We start from the raw sequence: 25,731 nt of genomic DNA on the forward strand, positions 1-25,731 counted from the left end.
AAACTTATATCTGTGGCTTGAACATCACGATATATTTAGGTTAAGAATTGTCACCGCTGTACTGCAGTGACGAATCCAAATCAAAGCTAAATTTAAATTAGATGTTGAAATGAGATGTATTTTATTGTGGGACTCCGATGCAAAGTTGCTGTTTTTCATGCAAATCACAGGGATATAAAATATGTCTTTTGGTCAACGAAGTGCTTCTGAAGACAAGCTATGTGGACAGTCGAAGTTGGGAGAATGTGACTGTTGCCAGTTTGCTAATTCAAAATTCTCTGCTGATGAAATAAGGGCTTCTTGAAAGCCATATTCTCACCCATGTTCAATGTTCATTCATCGCCATAAATGTCAATAAAATGGAATGTGTTGCCCTGGAAAAGTCGAACAAATATCCATGAAATCCAAGTCTGATTACAGTAAATCTAACACAAAATTTACGTTGAAATTTTAAACGGTCAATATTGGTTACCTATGCATATTACCTCATTTCTTAATCTTATTTGTAAGGATGAGTAGTGAATGGTAGTGAGCATCTGCGTTTAAACTTTCATTGGCCTGATTTCGTATTATACAGCGGCAATGATTGATTCCCATTCAGCCAGCTAGCGTGGTGGTCCTGCACAAAAACAATAATCCATCGTTTTTTGGCACACCTGTTGCATCTTTCCTGCACATGTTAAAATCTCAGATCCAGTTCGCTCAAGGTCAGGTCACCAGGTCACGTCAACCATGTCACGTTACATCTAATGAAGGAACTCCCCCGCGCGGCTGGCGCGCTTTGTGCGCTATCTGTGGTAAGGTGTGCACCAGATACAATGGTCTGTGGTTCTTGCTATCGTAGGCACAGCGTTGATGTTCTACAGTCACCGGCCTGTCGATAATTTGCAAGTCATCCCGCTATGATTTGGTGATAATGTGTGCGTAGCGGTATATCCAGGCGGTTCCAGACGTGCCATGCCTATGGAAATGTCAGAAGAGCACAACCTCAAAACGACCTTGGTGTTCGATAAACACTATCGGAGCGTTTGCAGGATTGGACATTGGCCGTCGGTATTTGGCCTCAGCCGTCAGCTTCCCCTGGGACTGAATTTCAGTACAGACTTGCGGCAAGCGAATACCACGGGCGGATTTTCAGTTTGTACTTTGTGTTGTGCATTGCAAAACTGCCTCAGTCTGTCTATGACTTTGATTTCGTAATGAGCCGTAGTTGGAAAAGTGAACAAAGCCCGTACGTGACCAAATAGTGTCTTAGAAATTGATATAGCGAGCATTGCGCTATGCATTTGCAAAGAGAGCTGTTCTGCTTCTGGTTTTATTCGATAACGTGCCATTGGAGATGGAAAAGAGGCATTTGTGCGGCTTTAGCATTCTTGAGCTCATTGAGTTATCTGATTTTTTTTCATTCAACTAACAATGAATTCATAGTGTCACATTGTTTTTTTTTAATTACTTCATTTATTTGTGAATGCAAAAACACATTTCTCGTCAACAAGTAAACACTTCTACCTACTACTCATATGTATGTTTCTCATAGCGCCTTGGTTTATTTTTACGTTCGTTGAATTCATTTTATGCATGATGTTCATTTAAATTGTTTATCATCAACTTTACTTGCTGATCGGTCATTGTTCGTGTTTTGCAATCTGTTCAGTCAATAAGTTGCCATAACCGGTTACGACTTCGGAACGACCTTGTGTAGAGTCACTTGGTCACTGGCTCACGACGGCCGCTGAATCGGATGGGACTGCCCGGGGCGTAATTGGGCGGCGAAAGTTAATCATGATCGATTTGGGACGGACCGTTCCGGCTCGAGAGGGTAACGTTACTAGGCTTCGGGATGCGTGTAGCGAAGTCTCCTATTGAAAAGTTGTTTTGAAATTCAAGGATATAAATACTTCTTCAAGTAGCTCACTACGAATATTATACCTATTACCAAATTGTCTTGGCCATCTTATTCAAATAAGAATTTACTTCACTAAACGATAGAGGTATAATGCATGAAAATCAACAGTTTTACTTTTGTGCACATTGATGCGGTGGAATGTATAGCTGGAGAAGCATAGCTTAGATGCATAAAGCTTTCATCACACTAGCCGCTAAGGAAGGATTGTACACCCCGACCAGTCCCAATGTCTGTAATTTTACAGCCTTGAAATGGCTCTGATGGTCATGAGGCCTTTCACAATCGAGGGCTGGACTGGGCGAGCCTCCGGGGCCGAAGTCGCTCATTGGTTGAGCCTCCAATTGGCACCGGTCCAAGATAAGAATGCTGACGAAAGCTGCACCAAAGTGACGTGTGCGCCATGGGCAGACCCCCCGGCCTATTGACATGTTGGTTGGATATTGGTAGCTGAGTAACGAGGAGCTGGAGTTTTGGAAATTGAGACAAGCTGATCAACGCCCGCCTGTTACGGAATGGGCGAGATTGAAGCTAGTTACTTGCTCGTAATGCATTGGTTTGACGTGACTAAACATTTTGCCTTCAACACTGGATTGTCACGGATATTGATTGGTTGATCAACCAATTCATAATCATTGGCATCACTGTCTGAAACGTGTGCGGGGTGAGTTTTTGGTCGCAGTTGCTTCAGGTGCATGCTAGGCCCAATGGTGTGAGACAGTTTATCAGATAAGTACTGGGTATTCGCTCTGGAGAGAACCAATACCGAATTCGATCTTGTTTCAACTTCAGCCTCCCGAAAAACCAAGTCTGCGATATCACTCAACCACCCGACGCGAACTCTTCGAAATGTCCCTGCTCTCTTAAATTATCTATTTCTATCGAACTAATTTTCCTCAGCATATTTTTTTATCATAGATTCAGGAACAAATTGTGGTGAGATGGGTAACTTATCCTTCATTTTTAGGCACAGGGCACAAGACACAAGTAGGTAGACGTGAGTTCAAACCTCTAGGTGCATACTGCCTAGGTGGAACGCTGAACACTGAGGTATCACATGAACAGCATCATTACATCTGACCGCTATGCAGTTTCATGCGCTGGCATACTATCAAATCCGGAAGTGGAGGGAGGGGTGTTCCCAGGCGCCAACCAGCCGTTTCCTTTGACCAGACCTTGGCTAGTACGTCGATTATCGGCAGCCAACTGAGCTGTCGGTCGCGGTACCCCCGGCGGATATTGAATCTAAGCGGGCCGGCGGGCAGTGGGCCGGGGCGGGGTCAGGCGACCTTGGGCGACCGCGCCGACCTCCGCCGGCCCAACCGTATGCCCCGGGGCGGTCTCTGCCGGCCACCGACTCTGGTAGAGGTAATGAATGCCTCAGGGGATGGTGGAAGGTGGGAGATGCTGGACTCAGGGTCGGGCTCATGGTCCGCTGAAGAGAGGGTGGGAGGGAGTCTGGAGCCAGTCGCTCATGGACGCGTTGAGGCTCCATGCCTCCAGGGTCCCTACTGCTAACCCATGGCTGGAATAGCCTTGTGGTATGCACTCGTTTGCCGTTACGTGTTCCTTGCGTGCTTCTATCATCTAATGTATTTTATTTGCCTATTATATTCCAGAAGTTATGCAGGGAGATGGGTGTTGCTAAGCTACATGATTTTTCCTTATATCTTCAATGATAGTCCCGGATATAAAACATTCGAGGACTGATATGAAAGCTACGTTAGGCGCGGCCTCCATGGCCACCTCTCCACCCCTTCCACTCATTGCTGGACTCACCTGCGGTACGAGGGTACTGCGGCGTCTGCGGCTCTTCCTGCGGCCGCGGCTGTGCAGCAGGCTCAGCTGGAAGTCGGGCTGGTCGGGCAGGCCGGCGGCGTGTACCTCTTCGTCATCGGACAGACCGCCGGCCTCGGAGGGGGACGCCGAGAGCGGGCCCAGCGCGCCGAGCGGACCGTCCTCCTCGGAGGAGAGTGACAGGGTGCGGTAGTCGCCGCCGCCCAGACGCCGACGCTCGAGGTCAGCGCGCACCTTGTCCACCATCAGCTGCACGGAGGAGGCACGACGCGAGTCGCGACGGGACGCCGCAGCGGCGGCCTCGTCTCCCAGAGAGTTCTTGGAGTTCTTGGAGGGCGTGAGGGAGAGTCTGGGCGCAGTGGTCGCCGCCATGGCCAGGTTGGAGGCGTAGGTGCTTCGTTCGGGACTTTGCGATCGCGCCGTCTGACTCACCAGCTTTGCCAATCGTGGGTCATCGAAGTAGGGTGGCAGCGGCGCGTCGACGCTTCTCGAGGACTCCCTTGTCGTCTTCGGCGGTGGCAACAGCGTCGGCAGGCTCTGTTCGACGTCGATGAGACTCTCGTCGGAGGTGGTCGACGCTCTGTCGTCGCCGGCGGACGAGGCCAATTTATCGGCTCGGTTCATCTCGACCGCTAATGCGCCGAGGGCGGCGATTGGCTGGACGGCAGCGAGGTGTCTTTTCGCGGCGCTGCAGATGCAGCAAAGCGGGCTCAATGCTGTTGTTCACTGATGAGAGAGGCGCAATGGCGGCTCGGAGAGCGGTGAAAACCGCCGGCACCCACCGGTCTGGTTATATACTCACCTGAGAGATACACCTGCCGGGGCTCTCCACCCGCGCACGCCGCCCATTGGTCCATCTCCAGCGAGCCGCCGTGTGATTGGTGGAGAGGCGGGCTCGGCGGGGGCGCGGCGGCCTTCGCGGAGGGCCGCTGTCTGCTGACACTGCTGCCGTGCGTGCAGCGGGGATTGTCTAATGTCTAGTCACTCCGTTAGCTGTGCCTCGGGGCACGGCGCCGGGGCTGAAGGCTGCGGCCCGACCTCCGGCGCGGCGTCAGGTAATTACCGAGCTGGCCTGGGGCGCGGTAATTTTACCGAGGTCCACCGCGGTCAGCTGACGCGCTGACGAAAGGGGCCTGAATGGGAAAGGATGCTGTTCTGGAGCGTGACGTTCAAGTCCGACATTGCCGACATGCCACATTTTGACGTTGTTCTGAGTTCTGGTGGTTTCACGCATTTCCGTTGGTCCGGCTTCTGACTTGGTATGCAGATTATTCTGGCCTTCAGACCAGCAATGAACCCGTGATGTGTTTTCCACTCTTCATCCGGTAGGTACTGTGTCTTGGTTTAGCCCTGTTTTAGAGTGTTGCTGCCCTCTGCTAAAGAGGAAGTTTCACTGGTCGATTATCATCGTTAATCGAATAGTTAATGTATCCCGTGGTGAGGTTCTGTTTCTTGCGCCTGCTTCGCCTAGTTTTCGGAACGTTGTTTTCCTTTAGTTTTGTTTCGTGGGGAGGATGTAGTCAAGCGTTGCCGATACGTATTACAGCCATGACCAAATGCATCTGTTCATCAAGCTATGTCAGGTGAAATCCTCATTCGGCACTCTGATCACAGTGTTGACGTATTCACTGTTTTTACACGAATCTGTTTTTGCTGTATTGGATCACCATTAACCATTGTCATTATTGTCCCCTCATAACTGTTCTCGCCCGTAACCACCCCTTCCATTCTATCACATCACATGTGAAGGGGATTTGATCAGCGTCCCCTTTTATTAACTCTTTCGTCAGATAAATGATGCAACTCAGTGCCAGTGTGCTGAGTAGTAGCCTCACCTGACTCCCAGAATAGCCAGGTACCGATCGGTCGGTAGTTCCAACATGCGGCCTTCGTTTGTCGTATTTGGATGCCTGTTTGGTGATGCAAAAGGATAATTTTCTTATAGAAATGCTATTCACATTTCCCAATCAATAAATACTCTATGGGTGGTAATTGCGAAGATAATTTTTTAGCCTTCCCCTCGAGGGTAAAGGCCCATGTTTTCTCTCTTCTCTTCGAAGAAAACTGACTGTTTTGTATTCAGCCCACCCTTGGTGCGTTTTTCCTCGTTGCCGGGGCTGGGGACAACCCTGGGAGTCTTGTTCCCTCTCCACCCACGTTGATCGCCCAGCCGGGTGCACACCTGTGGGTGACGTCACGGTGCAATGCTGACGTAATCCCTCTGACAGGCGGTCATTGGCTGCTGAGGTGGGCACGGCCGGCCGGCTGCGCTGGCAGACTGCCAGGAAAGCCTGTCAGTCTCGCCGGATATTGCTGTACTGAGAATGCTCTCTAGACACCTGCCTGCCAGGAGAGGGGTTGTCGGAAGTTTGGTGAATAGAGCACTGGTTTTGCGGCGCTGGTGGCGATTCGGAGGATACAGAGGAAATGCTTGCTGGCTGGTGACTTGTGCTGTAAGACAGGCCCTTTTTGCGATAAATGGGATTTAAAAATTAAAATTATGTGTTAATTTGTATCAAAAGTAAAGATGTTATTATTTTTCGCTAAATTTTCGGTTCGTAATTCGTTTAAGCCAAAATTCTGCCTCTGGCGCTAACAGCATAGAAAGAAAATAAAAGTTAATGTCGGGTGGTGGTTAGACTGATAATCTGCATTTCTCAATTTTCTGCAAATTTCAATTTTCAATTTTTTTGCACTCAATCTGCATTTCTGAGGCGTTGTCTATTATTTCAAATTTGGTTGCTTTTGTTGGTTGGCTGGTTGGTTGGTTGGTTGATTGGTTGGTTGGTTGGTTGGTTGGTGGGTTGGTTGGTTGGTTGCTTGCTTGCTTGCTCCCACTGCACTGAACGACTTGATTGTGTCTTATTTGCATTTTAGTAATGGCGAGGGATGTTGCAATAAAGTTTTGGTAACACAAACATGCTTGTTCGCACAAAGCCTAGCTCCGATTTCTCCGACAGACTGGTCCTTTTAATAAATTTACTTCCTTAAAATTTCATGAGGCTCACCCAAATGGCATCTGACCTGTGACCTGTGGCTGGCTCCAGCGCAGGGTCGAACTAGTAGCAGTCCAGCCATGAAGGGCGACGCGCCGATGGGTCTGATGGCCGCGAATTTATTGACTGAACAAGACACGTTATTGACGTGATTGAATGAGAAAGGCCGAATTGCTTTGATCAGTTTCTGATGAATGAGGTGATGGTGCAGTGGTGGTAAGGCGCTACGTTACATTAAAAAATATGAACTATTTGAACTGTATAATGAGAGATATTTCTGTTGGTAATCTGTGCCTGCGGTCCACACCACAAGGCCGGTAGTGTGCTGAGCGTCCCTTTGCAGTTTGGCACCACACTACACGTCTGATTTTCATTCTCGCCACAAGACAACGCAGTGCTTCATTTCCCTATTCCATGCGTGTTTGGGGCGGGCAACCTCAGGTCAGGGCTCAGGTCAGAAGTTGGCACCGTTTTTATGTAATCGGTCCGCCGAGTCAGTCGACGGCCTTTGATGAGGCCGTCACTGACGTGTCACGCGTACGGGTCACGTTCGCCGGCGCGTGTCACAGCCGCAGGTGTGGGCGTTATCCCCCCCCTGAGGGCATTATTCGAGACAGTTGGCCGGACAGAAAAATAGCTCTGATGAGGGGTTCGGTGGGCAACTGGTGCCATAGGGGGTTTTCTTTCTTTTCTGGGAGCAAGCGGCTTTGTTACCTTGGCCATCCGCCGACTCAAGTGGGACTTTTTCTGTGGCATTGAATGTCCTTTTGTGTGTGAGCTGACTACATCTCCACGTGATCACGTTGTTCTGGGAAGTTTCCTATTTGAGTGATATTGTGATGTGAATACTGACCATATGGTGTCAATGAAAAGGCTATTTTTTGCAAATGGTGAAAAAAGACCTAAAAAAGAAAAAAGAAGAGAGTCAAGAGAAGTGTGTTCGGTGCTGAAGAGAAACTTATATCTTCTATCGGATTTGTTATCGCGTCTTGCTTTGGTCGCTACTCCGTCTTTGCATATATGTTTTGGGAGTTTCTCAGTTTTGTGACTAAAGTTTCTGCCACGCCGGCATCAGATAAGCAGCGATGATCAATTTGTGGATCCCGCACCCTGCAGCGGGACATATTGGCTACGTTTCCATGACACAGGCTAAGCCGATCGTACTAAATGGATTTCCTCCATCATGACATTTAGGCATCATTTGAAAATGTAACTATAGGATTAGGTGCTGGCTTAAACCATATATAGGTAAGCTACGCTCATTTTTTGCATTAGGTGAATAGTTCGTATCCGAGAAAAAACGCACGTGAAATTTCGCTAAATCGATTTGGACCTGTCATGGAAACGTAGTGATTTGACACTCTCCCGCGGATCAGACTCTGCATGTGCCTGTCGGTCTGTGTTCCCCGTTACCTAGCGCCTCAGGCTAGGAGCGGAGCTAGCCGGCGGATTTCGCGGGCCTCTGGGAACCCGTCACAGCCGCCGCCCGCCGTCCGTGGTTGCTTCCTTGCCTAGGACGCAGTGCTGGTTCGAACAGTGCGTGTCACGGTGCGCACCAGGAGAAAAATTGTCGGATGCTGAATCATAACAAAACTGTGGCGATTTGGTAGAAGTGAGGCTTATGCGGAATCTCAATGGTGGATTGGACATAACGTACACTATGTCAACGAATCAACACCTATATTCATTATTCATTGGAATTTCAAAAAAAAAAAATCGAGGATACCGCCATTGTTGTTTGCCCTGATCACGTTAAAGCGCGTACACCAAATCTAACCTGACATGTACGGGAAAATTAGATGCAGAGAACCATAAATGTTCTTATTCGTTCCCGACCCGTTAGCTGAAAACAAATCGGTCAATTTGAATGCATGGCTGGTGGTCTTGGTTGTAATTAGAGGCTAGAGCTATCGCTTATGATAGCTGTAGCGGCCTCAAATACGGGGCCTTTGAGCAATGCACTCGCTATTATTGCATGCGGAGAGCCCCTAAAAGAGCTGGCGGTATCCGTGGATTCACTGCCTCAAGGTGCACGTCGAGGCCATCGAGATGCACGTAACCACCGATAAAAGTGCGTTGTATCTTGGGTACCGATATTGTATCTGTCGGCACACACGAACCCCGCAGCACCCCAAACGACCGTGCCAAGTTTAAACGGCTGAACCTTGCGGCTCCCTCCTCGGCCGTTTGAGCGACTCGTTTGTCTGGTTTAGTCGTCCCGGGCCGGCCGCCGCGCGGGCCACCGCCGAGCCGAGCGTTCCAAGACGGTGCCGTCGGGGCTGGGCGGGGGGGGGGGGGGGGGTCCCGACAGGTCGATGGGGACGAATGCTTGGGTGGGGATCGATCGGACGGACCCCGTGACCCCATGGCCGGCTGACGTTCCGCTGAGTAGGCCCAGCGCTGACTGGTTCAGGAGCGGGGATTGAGTCCATGTCGAGGTCCGGTGCTCTGTGGGGGGATTTGAAGAAGGAAATATTTGATTTAAATGGAATGTCTCGTAATGGATAGGGAAATAATTTTTAAAAGTGATCATCGGCTATGCAAATAAACGACATAATCACATTTGAAATAATATGCACCCACTGGCGGCTCGTAAGCAGCAAAAACCAAGTATTAAGTACCAAGTACCAAATGCACGCGCAGACATAACAGACTGGCGTGAGTGGAATGTGTTATAGGGTGGTTCCATGGGGCCAACTGCTCACTGCTTGCCCTCGCAGACCTATACCAAGTCGCGAAAAGAAATCGAAATATACTTACGGATAAGCTAAGCTGTGACATATGCACAGAGAGGGCCTTCAAAACGCTGCTGGTATCGGTGATGAACCATTGGATATGCTTTGCTAAGTATGCCTGAATATGTTTCTCTCTCTCTCTCTCTTGTACATATATCTTGGCAGAAATCCTGCTATGTAAATTTGAATAGAAAAAAAAAAATGTACCGGCGCGGTAGCCGACCTCAGAGACTTCAGTGACCGAGCTCCGACGCCCATATTCCGTTTAACCAGGCTGCCTTCCATTGGCGGAGAGGTTATGAACAGCTAATGCAGTGGTCCTGGTCCAGCGCGGTTCGTGCGGGGAACGGTCGGGTTATCCGGACCGTCGCTCTTCGACTGCCCAGGTCGCGCTGGCCTCCACCCGCTCACTGCCGTAATGCCTCCACAGCTCGCCGTCCATTCTCTGAACGACGAGTCGTCCACCCTGCCAAAAAGGTTTTATTTAACTAACATGTTAAGATGTTTTGCATTAGGACACTAAGTAGATGGCGTGGCCAGCGATCAGTTCCTGCCATCTTCCGATCGCCCCTAAAGCAACACCGTCGTTCAGCGCCTTATACATACACCCTTCACTCTACCCTCCTGCATTGCAAAATATCTGTATCCGGGTCAGCGGCCGTCCCACTTTCTGCGTGTGCTGAACTCAGTCTCTGCGTCTGCGTGTATATTCTGCCCCACCCTGTCGTCTGTGCAGAGAAGGGTTTGCTTTGTCGGCGGTAACTCAGCGCCACGCCCGTCTGCCAGATGGCCTGTGCGTGTCGCAAAGTCGCGCTCTGGTCAGTCTCGGGGACAGCGCCGCCGCCGCACAGCAGAGAAATGACTGTTGTTCTGTGCCGAAGGACTTCCGCTCACGCTTTGTGAAATGTGGTAAACCTTGCCGCGGGGTGTTTGAATGGATGCACCTGATGACGTTGAAGCGCTAAATCAGAGGTGTTGTGCCACTGCCAGCCAACTTTTGCTGCTGCCTGTTTTGACGTTAACCCGCGCACCGACGGGGGGGGGAGGCGGATATCCGCCCCCCCCCCTGAGGTTTTTCGCGAATAGCGGGAAAACCGCGGGAAATTTGGTACGACTATTCCCTCATCAATTTTACACATGGTGTGCAAGTTTGAACCTCCTACCTTTCAAGGTCAGGTCACCAGGTCACTTTGAATGACCCAACCTCAAGTCACTTTTTTGCAATTTTGTCACCGTGCCAGAGCTACAGTAGATGTCGGAGGCCTTTGAAAGTCGCAGGATGTTATGAGGTCATTAGTAGCTACAATTTGTATATCTCGGAATTTTGATGTCGGTGACCTAAGGTCAGGTCAATTTCGCGACCTCCCCATTATAAGTCAATGGGGGAAAAATCAACTCCCTGTTTTTACCACTAAAACGGGTCGGAATGGCCCTATATACCATACATGACTTCATATACGATCAACCTTCACTACCTTGAGGTCTGTTTTGCTGTTGGGCAGCTGTGAGGTCATGTGACGTCATCAAAGGTCACCAAAGGTGTTTGGCCAATAACTCCGTACAGGAACAAGATACAGACGCGTGGATGGTCGCATTGTGTTCAGCTCGTCAAGACGCATCGAATGATATACATGATGACCTCGAGGTCACGTGACCTGAGGTCAACCTTTGACCTTGACCTTTCGAGGTCAACATATATATCATTCGATGCGGATTGATGAGAGGATCACGATGATGCCCTTAGTTTGTTCCTATCTTGACTAATTCGAAAGTTATTCGAGAAAAACTCTCCATATCTAGCGCCGCCCTTTTGACTTTTTCGACCCCTGTGACGTCATCTTTGACCTGACCTGAAAATGACCTTTGTAAAAATTGTAGATCTTGACCGTGCGTATCCGATGCCGTTTACCGCTTGTCGCTATCTTGCTTAGTTCTCGAGTTCTCAGGGGGGGGCGGTCATCCGCCCCCCCGTCGGTGCGAAGTTGGCGCAGACCCCCGTCGGTGCGCGGGTTAAGTTAGTCTGGGTGATGGTCAGTAAGAATTGACATTGCAACAATCATCTTATTTTCTTGCTTGATTACTCTTTTGTTTTTGTTAACCATGCCTTTTTTCTTTTACTTGCCTTTTCCTTTTCCCATTGTCCTACTTCCCATCTCTTTCCTGTCTTATAAATACGTCTTTCCAACTTGAAGCTCGCTAAGTATAAACTTTTCCAGCTATGGACAGTTCCCAGAAGATTACACTTGAATAATTAAATTATCCATGCTTTGTTTTGGCTCACATGAAGGACAATCGCACACATTAAAGGCTCCGTAGCCCCATGACCCAGTGTTTTTATTCCGGACAAATGTCCTCTTAAAACATGAATCCTCAGCCCGGCTGGACAGCGGACACTGGCCAGGAAGTGCGTCGTGGGTTCAGCACTTGGTGTGTCGCGTGGTTTGCCAACACACCCGACACGACGCGTCGGCCAGCGGCGCAGGGGCGCGGTCGGGCCTCGCGTGTTGCGCGCCTCTGCCGCCGTCATTTCTGACATCCGGCTGTGTCGGCTCGTTCTGATGTCGGCTGTCGTGTCGGTGGCCGTGGTGTCCGCACTAGTGGAGATGACCGTGTGGTGCCGACGTTTGGGGGAAGTAGTGATGGTGACGGGGCACGCTGCCGTCCTCCACTTAGCGCCAACTGTCGGCTTCCGTTTGCGGGCTGAAAGATAGCCGCCGACGCTGCCACCTCCACTCACGGGGCGGATGTGCGGGTCCGCGACCCCCGCGCCGGTCCGGCTGCGTGGTTATGTAACTTGTTGATAGTGCTTTATCCGGCCTGACCATGGGCAACGTCTGCATGACATGCAATCGCAGGCTAATTAATGTTTGTGTGTGCATGGTTGAATCCATCCGTTATCGGTCCTGCGCTTAGTTAACCCGATCTGTTTTTTAATTATCAGTTTCGGCTGAGAAATGAAATAAGTATATTTCATCAGAATTTGAAAGGCCATACGCCCAACAACAATCTGAGATCACCGCTGGGCTGCAGTTTGGATCGGGCGATGCCACGTTCGTTAGTGAGCTGTTTGATTAGATGCAGGGGCACCAGTCTGAGGCCCAATTTCGGCTTTGTGTACCGCCTCTCCTAACACGCCCCCAACACGTATTACACATTACACAAAGCACACCCCCAACGCGCCTCCAGTCACACCTCCCCGAAGTGTAAACTTTCTAAATACAGTATCCCAAACTATCCCTAACTAATCCAGGCCTCCTTCCATACTGCACCAAATAATCAAATAACTCAGCGAAAGGCATCGGTACCTATGTGCAATGTGTATGGAGCAATGTTCATACAAAATGCATCGCAAAATCACTATGCTATACTTAAAACATTTGTCGTAATGTGGAAAGCGCGAGAAGAGCATAGGCGACCGATGATTTATTTTTCAATGTGTAAGAGAGAAGTGCGGCCCCAGTTGAAAATATTTGTGAACTTCTTGTGAACTCGTCATCCCAAATGCTATCATCGGACCCTTCTTTGTCGAAGTTCCACCGGTGACACGCCTCCTCGCGATCTTTTGCGCGTCTGCCGTGCGCCCTGCCAGGCTGCCCCTGTCGTCGCCGTGTCGTCCAGTACCATTGACGTCAGGATGGCGCTGCCCTGAGGTCTCCCTCCTGGGTCGGGGATGCGCCATCAAGGACGCCACGTGTCCCACTCTCGTAAACCCGCGCCGCTGAATCAATATTTGAGTTGGGTGCTGACTGCTGGTCAAGGGTCCTGACCATGGGCAACGTCTGCATGACATGCAATCGCAGGCTAATTAATGTTTGTGTGTGCATGGTTGAATCCATCCGTTATCGGTCCTGCGCTTAGTTAACCCGATCTGTTTTTTAATTATCAGTTTCGGCTGAGAAATGAAATAAGTATATTTCATCAGAATTTGAAAGGCCATACGCCCAACAACAATCTGAGATCACCGCTGGGCTGCAGTTTGGATCGGGCGATGCCACGTTCGTTAGTGAGCTGTTTGATTAGATGCAGGGGCACCAGTCTGAGGCCCAATTTCGGCTTTGTGTACCGCCTCTCCTAACACGCCCCCAACACGTATTACACATTACACAAAGCACACCCCCAACGCGCCTCCAGTCACACCTCCCCGAAGTGTAAACTTTCCATAGGCGGCGGAACGATTTGAGACAAGGGGGGGCACCATGGCTCAAGGAGCCAAACCTAGGGTACCCCCAAATCCTGTTTTCTCATCGGATTTAGGCCACTTATTTTTGTCACAGCCCTGACACGATAATTTTTTTTTGTTTTTTTTTTACTAAACGAAAATGGCAGTTCACCCCCGTATGCAGGGGTGTACCTAATTTTATATCTCTTTGTGGGGGCATATGCACCCACAATCCTGAAGTATGCCCCCACAATGATGAAAAGGCACCCACAAGTCTTTTACAAGGCTGCAAGCGTCCTTTCGAGAGCACGGTGCCCTTCGCATGCTCTAACGGCGTCCTCCTGACCGTCTCGCGTTCATGGATAGCGTTTTGATCACTCGGCGCCCTTCTGGGAGAACGGCGCACTTTTGACAGCACCACGCCATTCTCATGGTCTAACGGCGCCCTCCTGACCGTCGCGCGTCCTTATGGTCTCTGTTCACCGCGCATCCCTCGACTATTCGGCGCCCTTCTGGCCTCTCAGCGCCCCTGAACCACATATAGCGTTTTCAATCACTCGGCACCCTTTTACGAGAATGGCGCCCTTTTCATGATCTCAAGGCGCCCTCGTAACCATCTGGCGCCCCCACGTCCCCACCAACGTAGCACTACTGACTGTGCGGCGCCCTTCTGGCCTCTTAGCGCCCCTGGACCACATAGCGTTTTCAATCACTCGGCGCCCTCCTAAGAGAATGGCGCCCTTTTCATCGTCTCACGGCGCCCTCGTAAGTCGTAACCGTCTGGCGCCTCCACATTTGGTGCCCCTCCTACTGGATGGCGCCTCTCTACATATTTTTTACGTCCTTACGGTCAGTTTCCACTTTTAGGCGTGTATTTGCTTAGTCAGACACGTCACTTGAAGCGCCATTCGGCTAGCAATGTTATCAAATTCGGTGTTAATTTAGGCTCCCACATAAAGAATATCTATCGCGCCCCAAAACGGCCTGGCGCCGGGCGCCCCTACAGCTGGGCACCCACAATCATTTTAGGAAAATTACACCCCTGCCCGTATGTGTGGTTAACTTTAAGCTGATCCTCAAGTACCTATGTGTTTGTCTCTTCCTTATTGTCGTTTGATAAATTCCATTTATCCTACATGTATAATTCCCAAGAAGCCATCGCAGTACTAATCAGTGGCGAATCCCAGGGTGGAGGTCACATGGGTCATGACTTAGGACCTGGGGTCACCACATGCCTGCCAGGAGCACCACAGGCCTGACAGCCGACAGGGGCACCACAGGCCCGCCAGGGGTGCCAAAGGCCTAGCAGGGGCACCACGGGCCTGTCAGTAGCACCACAGGCCTGTCAGGAGCACCATCGGCCTAGCAAAAGCACTACAGGTCTTCCAGGGGCACCACAGACCTGCCAGGGGCACCAGAGGCCTGTCAGGGACACTATCGGCTTCGCAGGGGAACCACCGGCTTCGCAAGGGCACCATGGGCCTGTCAAGGGCACCACAAGCCTGTCGTTGGCAATTTAGGATTGTCAGAGGCACCACAAACCTGTCAAGGGCACCTGCGTTCTAACAGGGGCACCACAAACCTGCCAAGGCCCAGGGACACCACAGGCCTAGCAAGGACACCACAGGCCTGTCAGGGGCACCACGGGCCTGTCAGGGCCCATGGGCACCTAAGTCATGTCAGGGCCCACCGTAGGCTTGTCAGGGGGCAGGGTAGGTAGGTACCACAGTCTTTCCAGGGGCACCAGCGGCTTAGCAGGGGCACCAGTCATCACATGACTAGCCAAAAATAAAGAAAAAAAAACTGAAAATAGGGCACCACCAAAATTAAGTGGCCGAAATCCGTTGAGGTTTTAATTTTGGGCATAGGTAGGGGCACCACTTCGATTCATGAACCTCCCCTTAGAGTTTTCCCGAATCCGCCCCTGGTACTAATACATCAAATTTAAGGGGGGCACCTTGCTATTGGTGCCCCCCTTGCAGAATTCAAGGGGGGGCACGGTGCCCCGGTGCCCCCCCCCCGTTCCGCCGCCTATGATTAACTTTCTAAATACAGTATCCCAAACTATCCCTAACTAATCCAGGCCTCCTTCCATACTGCACCAAATAATCAAATAACTCAGCGAAAGGCATCGGTACCTATGTGCAATGTGTATGGAGCAATGTTCATACAAAATGCATCGCAAAATCACTATGCTATACTTAAAACATTTGTCGTAATGTGGAAAGCGCGAGAAGAGCATAGGCGACCGATGATTTATTTTTCAATGTGTAAGAGAGAAGTGCGGCCCCAGTTGAAAATATTTGTGAACTTCTTGTGAACTCGTCATCCCAAATGCTATCATCGGACCCTTCTTTGTCGAAGTTCCACCGGTGACACGCCTCCTCGCGATCTTTTGCGCGTCTGCCGTGCGCCCTGCCAGGCTGCCCCTGTCGTCGCCGTGTCGTCCAGTACCATTGACGTCAGGATGGCGCTGCCCTGAGGTCTCCCTCCTGGGTCGGGGATGCGCCATCAAGGACGCCACGTGTCCCACTCTCGTAAACCCGCGCCGCTGAATCAATATTTGAGTTGGGTGCTGACTGCTGGTCAAGGGTGATGTGAAAACAGTCACTATCACGTGAAATGAGTCGATTTGCCAGATGCGTCTCAAATGTCGTATGAATGAGCTCTTGACCGTACCATGGGGATGGGTGATGTGCTTCTTCGTTTTCACCTGTTGAGTGAACTTGTATTTGAAACGAGCATTTCTGATTCCTCTTACCCTGTTTATCAGGGGCGCGGGTACTTCTTTCAGCAGGGGCGGATCCAGAAAATCTCCAAGGGAGGGGCCATTAGAAACCAGGAGGCCCCCCCCATAATCCCACCTGTTCCCACTTGTTGGGCCCCCCCCCAAAAAAAAACTGCGTCTATTGAGCTTATCTAGCTGTTCAGGCAACATCTCAACATCTGTGCAGGCTTGGAGGCCCTCTGTGCAGGTTAGGAGGCCCTGTAAAAGTGGTCATCTCTGTGAGTATAAGAGACCTCCAAGTTATGAAAAGCTTTACCAATCTTCTAACAAAGAAGTTTTCTCAGCTAGTCTTCTAAGAAATAACTAAGTGGGTAGGTTAAAAAAAAAACTCATCGGATTTCGGCCACTTTATTTTCAGGAGGCCCCCTTTTCAGCTTTTTAACTTTTTAACTTTTTATTTTATTTTTGAAAAAAATCGGCCAAGGGGGGGCCATGGCCCCCATGGCCCCCCCTTGTATCCGCGCCTGTCTTTCAGACTGGGGGGGGGGGGGCACACCATAATAGAGTAGAGTAGAGATCAACCTAGGGTACCCCCAAATCTAGTTTTCTCACTAGTTTTAGGCCACTTGTTTTTCATCGCTTGGCTTGTTCAACAAAAAAGAAAACATTTGAAAAAAATTGCGATATTCCGTCTCAAAGTTGTGGGGGCACCGCCCCCACGGCCCCGGAGTTGGAAGGGGGGCAAGCTGCCCCCCCCCCGGTTCCCGCGCCTATGCTTTTTATTATACCTTCTGGTTGATTTATATCATTTTTCACGCGTGAGAAGTGGTTCAGATCGCTGCGATTTCCAGCGTGAACTATTTCGCAGTTACTTTCGGGTGATTGTGTCACATTTGCTGACTGATTGCGACCTTTGCTGAGTGTAGTTTGTTTATGTCCCGATATCTGCCAGGCTTTCTATGGACGTCAATATTGACAAATCGATTAACCACAAAGCGTAAACTGAAGCTGACCAGCCATTCTCTCGCGACGTCTGGCTTCATCTGGGACGGGCTGCCGCGCCGTCGCAGTCCGTGATGCAATCTGTATACTTGCTGTATACCTGTACCGGCTGTACCTCCGTGCCACGAGTACCATCTGGACCATGACTCGTGAAGAATGCATACCTGTGGTGGGGAGCAGCCATAGAGATCTCTACCTGATGCAATAATCCCAGTGCATTCCGATATTGTTACTGATTCACAGCGCGATTACTTTTGCTTTGTTTTTGTGTTGCTTTGTTTGGCCCAGGGAAATTCAAAGCAAAGCACGGTCCACCTGGATGGACCAAACGTACATTTAGATCGATCATCTCACAGGCGTGAGATGAGAGGGTGGGGTTGCGTAGCCGTATTCGTTGATAGCGCGAGCTCCCCGACGAATCAGCCCGGAAAACCGAGCTATTGCTCAGTTTCCCGTTGCTTCAAAAACTTCTTCTCTGTGTTATGAATTACATCAGCGTTGACGCATTCCTATCAACATTTCGGTGCATTTCACCATGTTTCAACCGTCACGGATCATGGTACGACTGTCGTGACGCCAAATATTTACACAAAGCTAATCTTCATTGCTGTACGCCACTTTCGTAATCACTCCCAGCGCACAAGCAAGGCTGGCGTACCAACTAGAAACATCCGTCGACCGTTCATCGCAGTGAGTGCAAACACCGAGCTGTAACGTGGGCGTGCTGCGTCTGATGACGTCACAGACGTCCCATTCACGATCTGTGAGGGGGGGGGGGGGGGTAAAGAGAGGTGAAAACACCCGTAAACTCGCGGCGGGCCGGGCTGCGCGGGTATGGGAGGGGGTGGGGGGCGCGGCCTGCGCGGCTGACGACACCGGGGGGAGGGGTTGATGGACGGTGCGTATGTGTGATATTGTGCTGGCCAGTGTGCGAGTACGTGGGACCCAGACATACAGCCGGAACCAGAGACCCCCGGCTGCCGAGACTGGTTGAAATGTGGATAACAAGGGTGTGGCTAGAACTGAAATGACCCTTTACTGAACGCAGCTGCTTAAAGAAACAGACGCACTGGGCACGTCCCCCGATATGCCGAATTTGATGCTTTTTTCTTGAGCCTTTTTAGCTAAGCATATCATAACAATAGACATTTTTAATTTATGATTGTTTCCATGATTGAAATGGTTGTAGACATACTTGTTAGAATTGATGTGAAAATCGTCGATATTGTGCCCAAGAATTATTTCATCGTGCTAGTTTAATTATAAACATATTACTAATAAACAAATGTAATCTAGAATAGTCTTAATAGTTAATGGTTATGTCACGACTCACTACTTAGGGAAAGTCAAAGCACGCATATTATGATGCGCCATATACATAGATGCGCACATAAATATTGCAACCTGGGAAATTTCCACCGCTCCGCAACATTTCGTTATCTGATCCGTCGACGCATTGCTATATTTCTTCTCATTTAGGAGGTCATTGCATTCGTACGTTGCAGGTCGTGCTTGCCCGGGAGACGTCTAGTTAAAATTGTGTGGTTCATACGCCTTACCTAACTACATGGGTAACTGGGGCCTGCGTTTTTTTTCCAGAATTGACCGTTTAACTAGCGATCTGTGGGCCGCTGTGTTCAAATGCACAGACGCACAGCAGGCTCGTCAGTCGTTAATGGCTCATGTCTGCTAATATTCTCTGTTCTCAGAACTTTGCCGGCCGCTTTGTTGTTGCCGAATGGGTCATGAGTTTTAGCCGGCGTCTGGCGAGGTCCTGTTTTCCGAAACTTCGTAATGGAGTCTGGATAAACCTTGGCGATCTACGTACTCATCATGGTATAGGTACGACATATGTAGGCATGTTATTCATTGTGATAAATGATTGCACGAAGTAAAATGCAATTTTGCAAAAAAAAAAACGAAGATCATCCATAGTTGATTCCTTATGAAGATAGAATTATTTACTCCAAAGAAAGATAAACTAAATGTCCAGAGATTTTCGACGCTGCACAATGTATGATTCATTAAGATAATACCTATTCATTATTCAATACTCATAGAGACCCAGGGACGATCTGAATGTGTGATCTGAGTCAGCTTTGACGCTGTTCACTCTTCTATTCTTCTTGCCTACGGTGTTTCTCACGGTTATCTCTGTGGATGACCTGTGGACAGTCGACTGTGGAGCTAACCTCAGCTATGTATGTGGCCTGTGGCACTGTTGCGCATGCTGTCGGCGCTGCATCGCTGCTTTGCGGCCCGTTACCCGGCGTGTTGAAAAGGTGTAATCCACTCAGAGGTCGGTTTGCCTGAGGCCGTGGTCATCGTTAGCCCGACAAGAGGCCGCTCTGGGCTATGCCGGGTCCGGACTGTGTTGTCCGCTTAAGCCGCGTGAGACCGGCAGGCGAAATTTGGTGGATGTTCGCTATTCTTACCAATGCCATCGTATTGTATTGTATTGTATTGTATTGACACTTGAAAACTCATCCATCATAACATGGCTATTCTAGAGTTCGAGTCAGATGAAGGGACATGATGAACAATCATTCAAAAACTACACAGACGTACGAGTACACACACTTCCTAACACTTGTTGTCTAAAAGTGGCCCAGGTGCTTTTTTACATGTACCTTAAAAGCACCCGGTGTCTTTAGTTTAACGGCCGCTGGCAGCTCGTTAAAAGTAGACACAGCCCGGTAGCGAAATCGCCTCCTGCCGGACTCGGATCGTATGCGAGGGAGGGAGAGGTTCGCATCCTGCCGCGTGCTCCGCTCTCTCCTCTGCCCCACCGAGACCAGCCCTTCGGCAATGTCGAGAGGTTCGCCGGTCACCATAATACGCTTGAGAAGGCACAGAGTGTGGTACATTGCCAACTCGCGCGCTGGAAGCCAGGCTAGATCGGTGAGCGCATCACTTATGTGGTTGTGCTTACGCCGTCCCGTAATCACTCTTGCACCGAAATTGATCACCTTTTGCACTCTGGACATATTCGTAGCGGTTGCTGTGCCATACACACTGATACAATATCTAATTGTTGACAGCACCAGTGCGTTGATGATGGTAGACAGTGTCTCATTCGTTAGCCTATGCCTAGCGTGACTCAGGCCTATGAGGAGACCAGTACATCGGCCGACCAGCTGGTCAATATGTAGCTCATAGGAGAGCGTGCGGTCGATTGTCAGACCTAGGTTTTTAACCCGATCGATCTCGTGAATGGTGCATCCGTTCAAGGTGAGTGATATGGGTGGCATGTTGCGTAGCATCTGGCGTGAGCCAAGCGTGATAAGCTGTGTTTTGCCGGAATTTATCTTCATGGAGTTCTGCACGAACCATTGACTAAGGGTGTTGAGTGCAGTCTCCATGCGGCGAATGAGTGATGCCATCTCATTCTTTTTGCCAGTAACAAGTAGCTGGGTGTCATCAGCGTACTGTGTGATTGTCACATCGTTCTCAACGTACAAACTGATATCGTTCGAGACGATCGAGTACATCAGAGGCCCGAGCGATGTGCCCTGATACACGCCTATTGGGTTTCTGGCCGATTGGGAGGTCACCTGTCCGTGTTGCCGCGAGTCCATTCGAACATACTGAAAGTGATCCGAGAGATAACTTTCAAACCAATCGGTGTGCACCCCATAGAGTTTGAGTTTTTGCAGCAGTTTAACATGGCTCACAACATCAAAACACTTACTCAGATCAATTAAGACGAGCAGACTGACTTGACCTTCATCCATGGCCTGTAGGATGCGATCCGTGACCTGAACAAGTGCTGTTTCCGTGGAGTGGTTCTTGCGGAAACCATGTTGTGCCGGAGTGAAAAGGCTGTTGTTGGTAAAGTAGGAGTAAAGTTGGTCGTGTACGAGTCTGTCTGTTATCTTTGAGAGACAGGGTAGCAGTGAAATAGGCCGGAAACTGGTAGGGTCGGTGAGCCGACCGGCAGACTTGTAAATGGGTTGTATGACAGCTAGCTTCCATGGTGTGGGCACTACACTGGTAACGAAACTGGTGTTCACGAGACAAAGAATGACATGCGCCAAAGTATCAAAACAGGACTTCAACCACTGCATCGTGAGCCCGTCTGCGTCGCGGGTTCCGCTGCTGTTCATGCTCATTACGGTCGCGCGCAGTTCCCCCATCGTCACAGGTCTTACACGAAACTGAGCCGTCGAGACACGGGGAAGCCTGACCGGCAGCTCGCGAAAATCAGCGGGACGCGCGGCAGTTACAGATTGGGCCGTCTTCACACCGATCTCAGAGAAGTACGTGTTTAAAGTGTCTGGTGACACATCCGGTAGTTTTTGACCGACAGCCTTTCCACTAATAATACTCCGCACACATCTGAACATCGCCGATCGTCCCGCCTCGGAGATCCGGTGTCTGACGTCCTCCCTCGAGTCTCGCAATATCGCCGCTCGCGCACGCCGGTTCAGCTCGCGGTATGCAGTCTCGTCACCCTGACGTAGCGCGGCTCGCCGATCTGACATTATGCGCCGGGTCGCATCTGACACGGGAGGGGCGTCAGGGTTTCTGATCTTCATGCGGCGGAGGGGTGCGTGATCATCTAGCACTCCCAGTACACGCTGAACGAAATATGCATACTGGCGCGCAACATCATCAGTGTTGAACACAGGTGACCAATCTACCGCACACAGATCAGCATTCAGGGCGTCTCCGTCAATTTGTCGCCAGTTACGGTTCACTATGACCCTGGGGACGGAGCGAGACTTGTAGTTCCTGAGCACCGCGCGGGTGAACAAATGCGGACTGAAATCGCACTGCTTGACTCCTTGGAGTGTCACATCGGTGCAGGCGTTTGTGATAATAACGTCAATAATGGAGCCTGACCTCGGAAATGTGGCAGACGAGATATGCTGCTTCAGACCGTACTTTTCAATAATTCGGGTCAGTTGGGCACCATTGGTTCCTCCCTGGATGCAGCGCATGTCACAATTCATATCACCAGCCAGAATGACAGCTCCATCCATCACTTCCAAGTCCACGTCACGTTATGTTTTCCAGCGGCCGTCGCGTCATTCACCGAGCACTTTGACTCCCAACAGTGACACGTTTATTCCTAAAACTTTCTTTATGCTACCTGAGTGACTGTTCTGACGGAGCGAGTAGTTAGATTAGATGATGAAGAATAGTTCGCTGATCATTGCATGTATGAAACGTCCGCCCCTACCCCGGAGCGGTGCTCGTGCGTTCCATTCACCTGAGCTGCCGGCCTCTGACACACAGAGGCGGTGCGGTGCCAGGGAATGCAGCTACGGGCTCGCCGTCTGGGGGTTCGCGTCATGACGTCATCTGAGAGACAGATGTTTGGCCTCGTGCGAGGTGTTGCAAGGGTTGCGAGTGTTTACGGCGAAGAGCCCGAAATGCGTTCAATGTCGGTCATGGAAATTGTGGCGCATTATATTGGAAGGGTTTAGTTAACCTGATGCAATCGGGCTTTGGAAAGTTGGCAATCTGTCTGGAAATTGGGCAATAAAATAAATCACCCCATTTCAATTTTTAGAAAAATGGCAACGCAGATAGGTATTTCTCGAACAGACCTCGCCCAAAAAAATGGTCTTACGCAAGTACAGACGTAGTTAGTAGAAAGTTCGACATGAATCATGACTACGCATAATGCATAAGATTTAGGTAATCTGAGCTTTTTAGTTTTACGTTTCGTGGCTGCATGGATCAATGATCATCGATATTTTTTATCGCTTGCCTCTATCCCAACAGTTTTCTGAATAGACTCTCCGGCTCTCTCAAATGGATCATTTGACACCAACCCTCTCGAAGTGATCATCTGACACCACACAGACACTATCACACCCACCCTTTTATTTAGACTAGCTGGTCCTCTCGCTGCTCTCTGTGGATTGGTTTCTAATTTCTATACCCTTCTATGGACTCGCTTTTGGTCTTCTGTCCGAGTTCTACGGACTCGCTCTTGATCCCGCCTTCTGTCTATGACCGTAATGCCGGTATCTGCCCCCGCTCTGTGTCTATTCTCTCCGTTTGACGCCATCTCCCCCTGTCTGTTTCAGACGCGTGCTACCGGTGCCAGTCGGAGGCCTCGGGCAGCAAGCAGGACGACTGTGTGGTTATCTGGGGCGAGTGTAACCACTCGTTCCACAACTGCTGCATGTCACAGTGGCTCCAGAAAAACAACCGCTGCCCGCTCTGCCAGAGAGACTGGAGCTTCCAGCGGATCGGAAAGTGATCCGGTGATCACTTTTGTGATTTGTCGCCGGAGCGGAACTGCCTGCGGCCGGCATCAGTAGCGCAACTTGTTCTTCTTGTCGGTAGGTGGCAGCACTTATCGACGGGGTATCGACAAGGACCCATCAGATACCTAACGGGATTTTAACGTGATCTGATGTAAGCCCGACTAGCAGCGGTTCAAGGAAGGGCGACCGGTTGACTCGTGGTTATTTAATTGCCTACTGTTTGCGATGTCAACACTCCGCTGGAAATGATGTCATCGATATTCTCTGAGCTAAGTAGGGTGGGCGTCGCCCATCGGCGGGGCCCGTCGTGCGTGTCACTGTACCACGATCGCACGGCGTATTAGCGCTGTGGCCCATATCAGTTGGATTATGATGCGTCTATATTTTATGTGTTTCTGTTTGAAGATAATTTGCATCCGGTAAACTATATTTAGTTCTACACACTTTGCGCTATGCCGTTTTTTACTGAGCGATTTACGCTATTTTGGCTAGTTGCACGGTAAAACCATGGGTTGCCCACTACCTAGGGTTGTTTCATCCATGATCGAGCTGCACAAATGGCGCTCATTAGATGTTTCGAAAGGAACCAATCACTCTGTAAAATCTACGAACCTCTGATGGCTACCAATAAGTTTCGCGTCGATTTTCGCTTCTGTGGGTGGACATTCGTTAACATGAATTCCAGTTGGGTCGTGAGGATTGATCAGCATGCTTGGTTTTCGAGAAATGATGTATTTACGTGATGAATGTGAAAACCGATGTACTGTTGTTCAATGTCACTTGTTGCTTTTTCCTGTGGTATGTAGGAATGAATAAAAGGTCGGACTGTATTTACTGTATTGACTTTTATCCAAAACTGTAGGGCGTGTTATCGGAGCCCGTTTTTGTGATGGGTCTTTACTCTTTTGTGCACAGAGATTGTCTGAGAAGTATGTCACTGATCTATCTCAAAAGCTTTTTGGTGGATAATTTTATGTCGGAAAGTGTGTTCACAAGCGTCACAATAGCGTAGGCTATGCTACAGCTTCCAGGGTATAACGGACGCTCAGGCTGAGCCGGGTATACGCCCCTCTGCGATAGGCAGTGTGTGGTCGATGGCGGCCGCAGTGGGCGGGCCGGGTCTGTGAACGGGTCACGGAGACTCGGCACGGACAGCACGGGTAGGGAGGCTTCGCTGCCATGCCGGTTCAACTCAGGAGAGGGTGTGCTGTTTATGAGTCGCTGTGCAAATAAGGTGCTTTTTGTGTAAATAAATCTTTTGTGCAGGCAATTTGTGCGGCTTCATCTAATATGAAGCCGCACTACCAAACTCGGCCATGATCTCTGCATTCTGATTCCTAAACAAACTGCGCATCAGACACTCATGTTTACAGAAGCATCGTTTTCAACTAGCTCCTAAGCTCGAATCGCGTACACAGCCTCAACAAGGACTCCCTTTGTTCCAACACCGATGCAAGGACCCTCGTTCACCAGGACCCCCTACTGGCAGTATCGTTCCAGCGTAGCTGTATACTCCCTGGGGTCTGTGTCATGTTTCGCTGACTCCACCGGGCCCTGTATTACCCCCCCCCCCTAAGTGAGCCCTGAGAGGGCTGGGCGATCTTTCGGCGAAGCTCTGCGTCCGCTCAGCTGACCCGCGGCTCCGCTGAGTTCAGCTGTTTGTGAGACTCGGAGCAGTCGGTCAGAGGTCACTCATGTTTTCGTTTCGGCGGACTCGACAAGGTCTTGAATAGATCTTTGCACGGTGTAAGCGCTAGCCATGTATTTTGACGGCAGGCTAAGCATACACACGAAGATAGTTGATCCCTAATGACCAGCCATGCGTTTTGAATGCAGGCTGAGTATACTCAGCCTCGTTAGTATGCAGATATGCAGATTCCTACCGGCAGTCAACATTTCCTTCTCAATCCGTAATTTTCCTACCAAAGTCCAGTGATGTGTTGTCAGGCGAACCGCGACGGCCCCGCCTGGCACGGGCCTCCCTCTGCGCACCCTCACTCGGGAGCCGTCGGAGCCGACGCTGCGGTCGTCGGAGCCGACGTTTGCGTCCGTCGGTACCGGGCACGGCGACGGCCCTACTGCAGCGGCCGTTTCCGGCCGCCCACGGGCCGTCAGTCGCCACAGACGGGGCGGGGGCACGGAACTGGTCGGAGGTGTGGTACATACCAGACGCGGAAACAGCGGGAC

The 25,731-nt window shown here is 50.2% G+C and overlaps 1 protein-coding gene across 3 annotated transcripts in view; it reads left to right on the plus strand.

The window, feature by feature from the left end:
- Nucleotides 1-24,814, plus strand: part of LOC122371574 (RING-box protein 2-like) — a 39,552-nt gene extending 14,738 nt beyond the window's left edge. For all 3 annotated transcript variants that reach the window (XM_043347996.1, XM_043347997.1, XM_043347995.1), the window contains exon 3: nucleotides 23,362-24,814. In XM_043347996.1, coding sequence (XP_043203931.1) covers nucleotides 23,362-23,537 — 176 coding nt within the window. In that variant the 3' untranslated portion in view covers nucleotides 23,538-24,814. The remainder of the gene's footprint in view (nucleotides 1-23,361) is intronic.
- Nucleotides 24,815-25,731: the final 917 nt, after the last annotated feature.

Source organism: Amphibalanus amphitrite, unplaced genomic scaffold (genome assembly GCF_019059575.1).
Source record: "Amphibalanus amphitrite isolate SeventyFive unplaced genomic scaffold, NRLGWU_Aamphi_draft 001260F_arrow, whole genome shotgun sequence".
Lineage (NCBI taxonomy): Eukaryota > Metazoa > Arthropoda > Thecostraca > Balanomorpha > Balanidae > Amphibalanus > Amphibalanus amphitrite.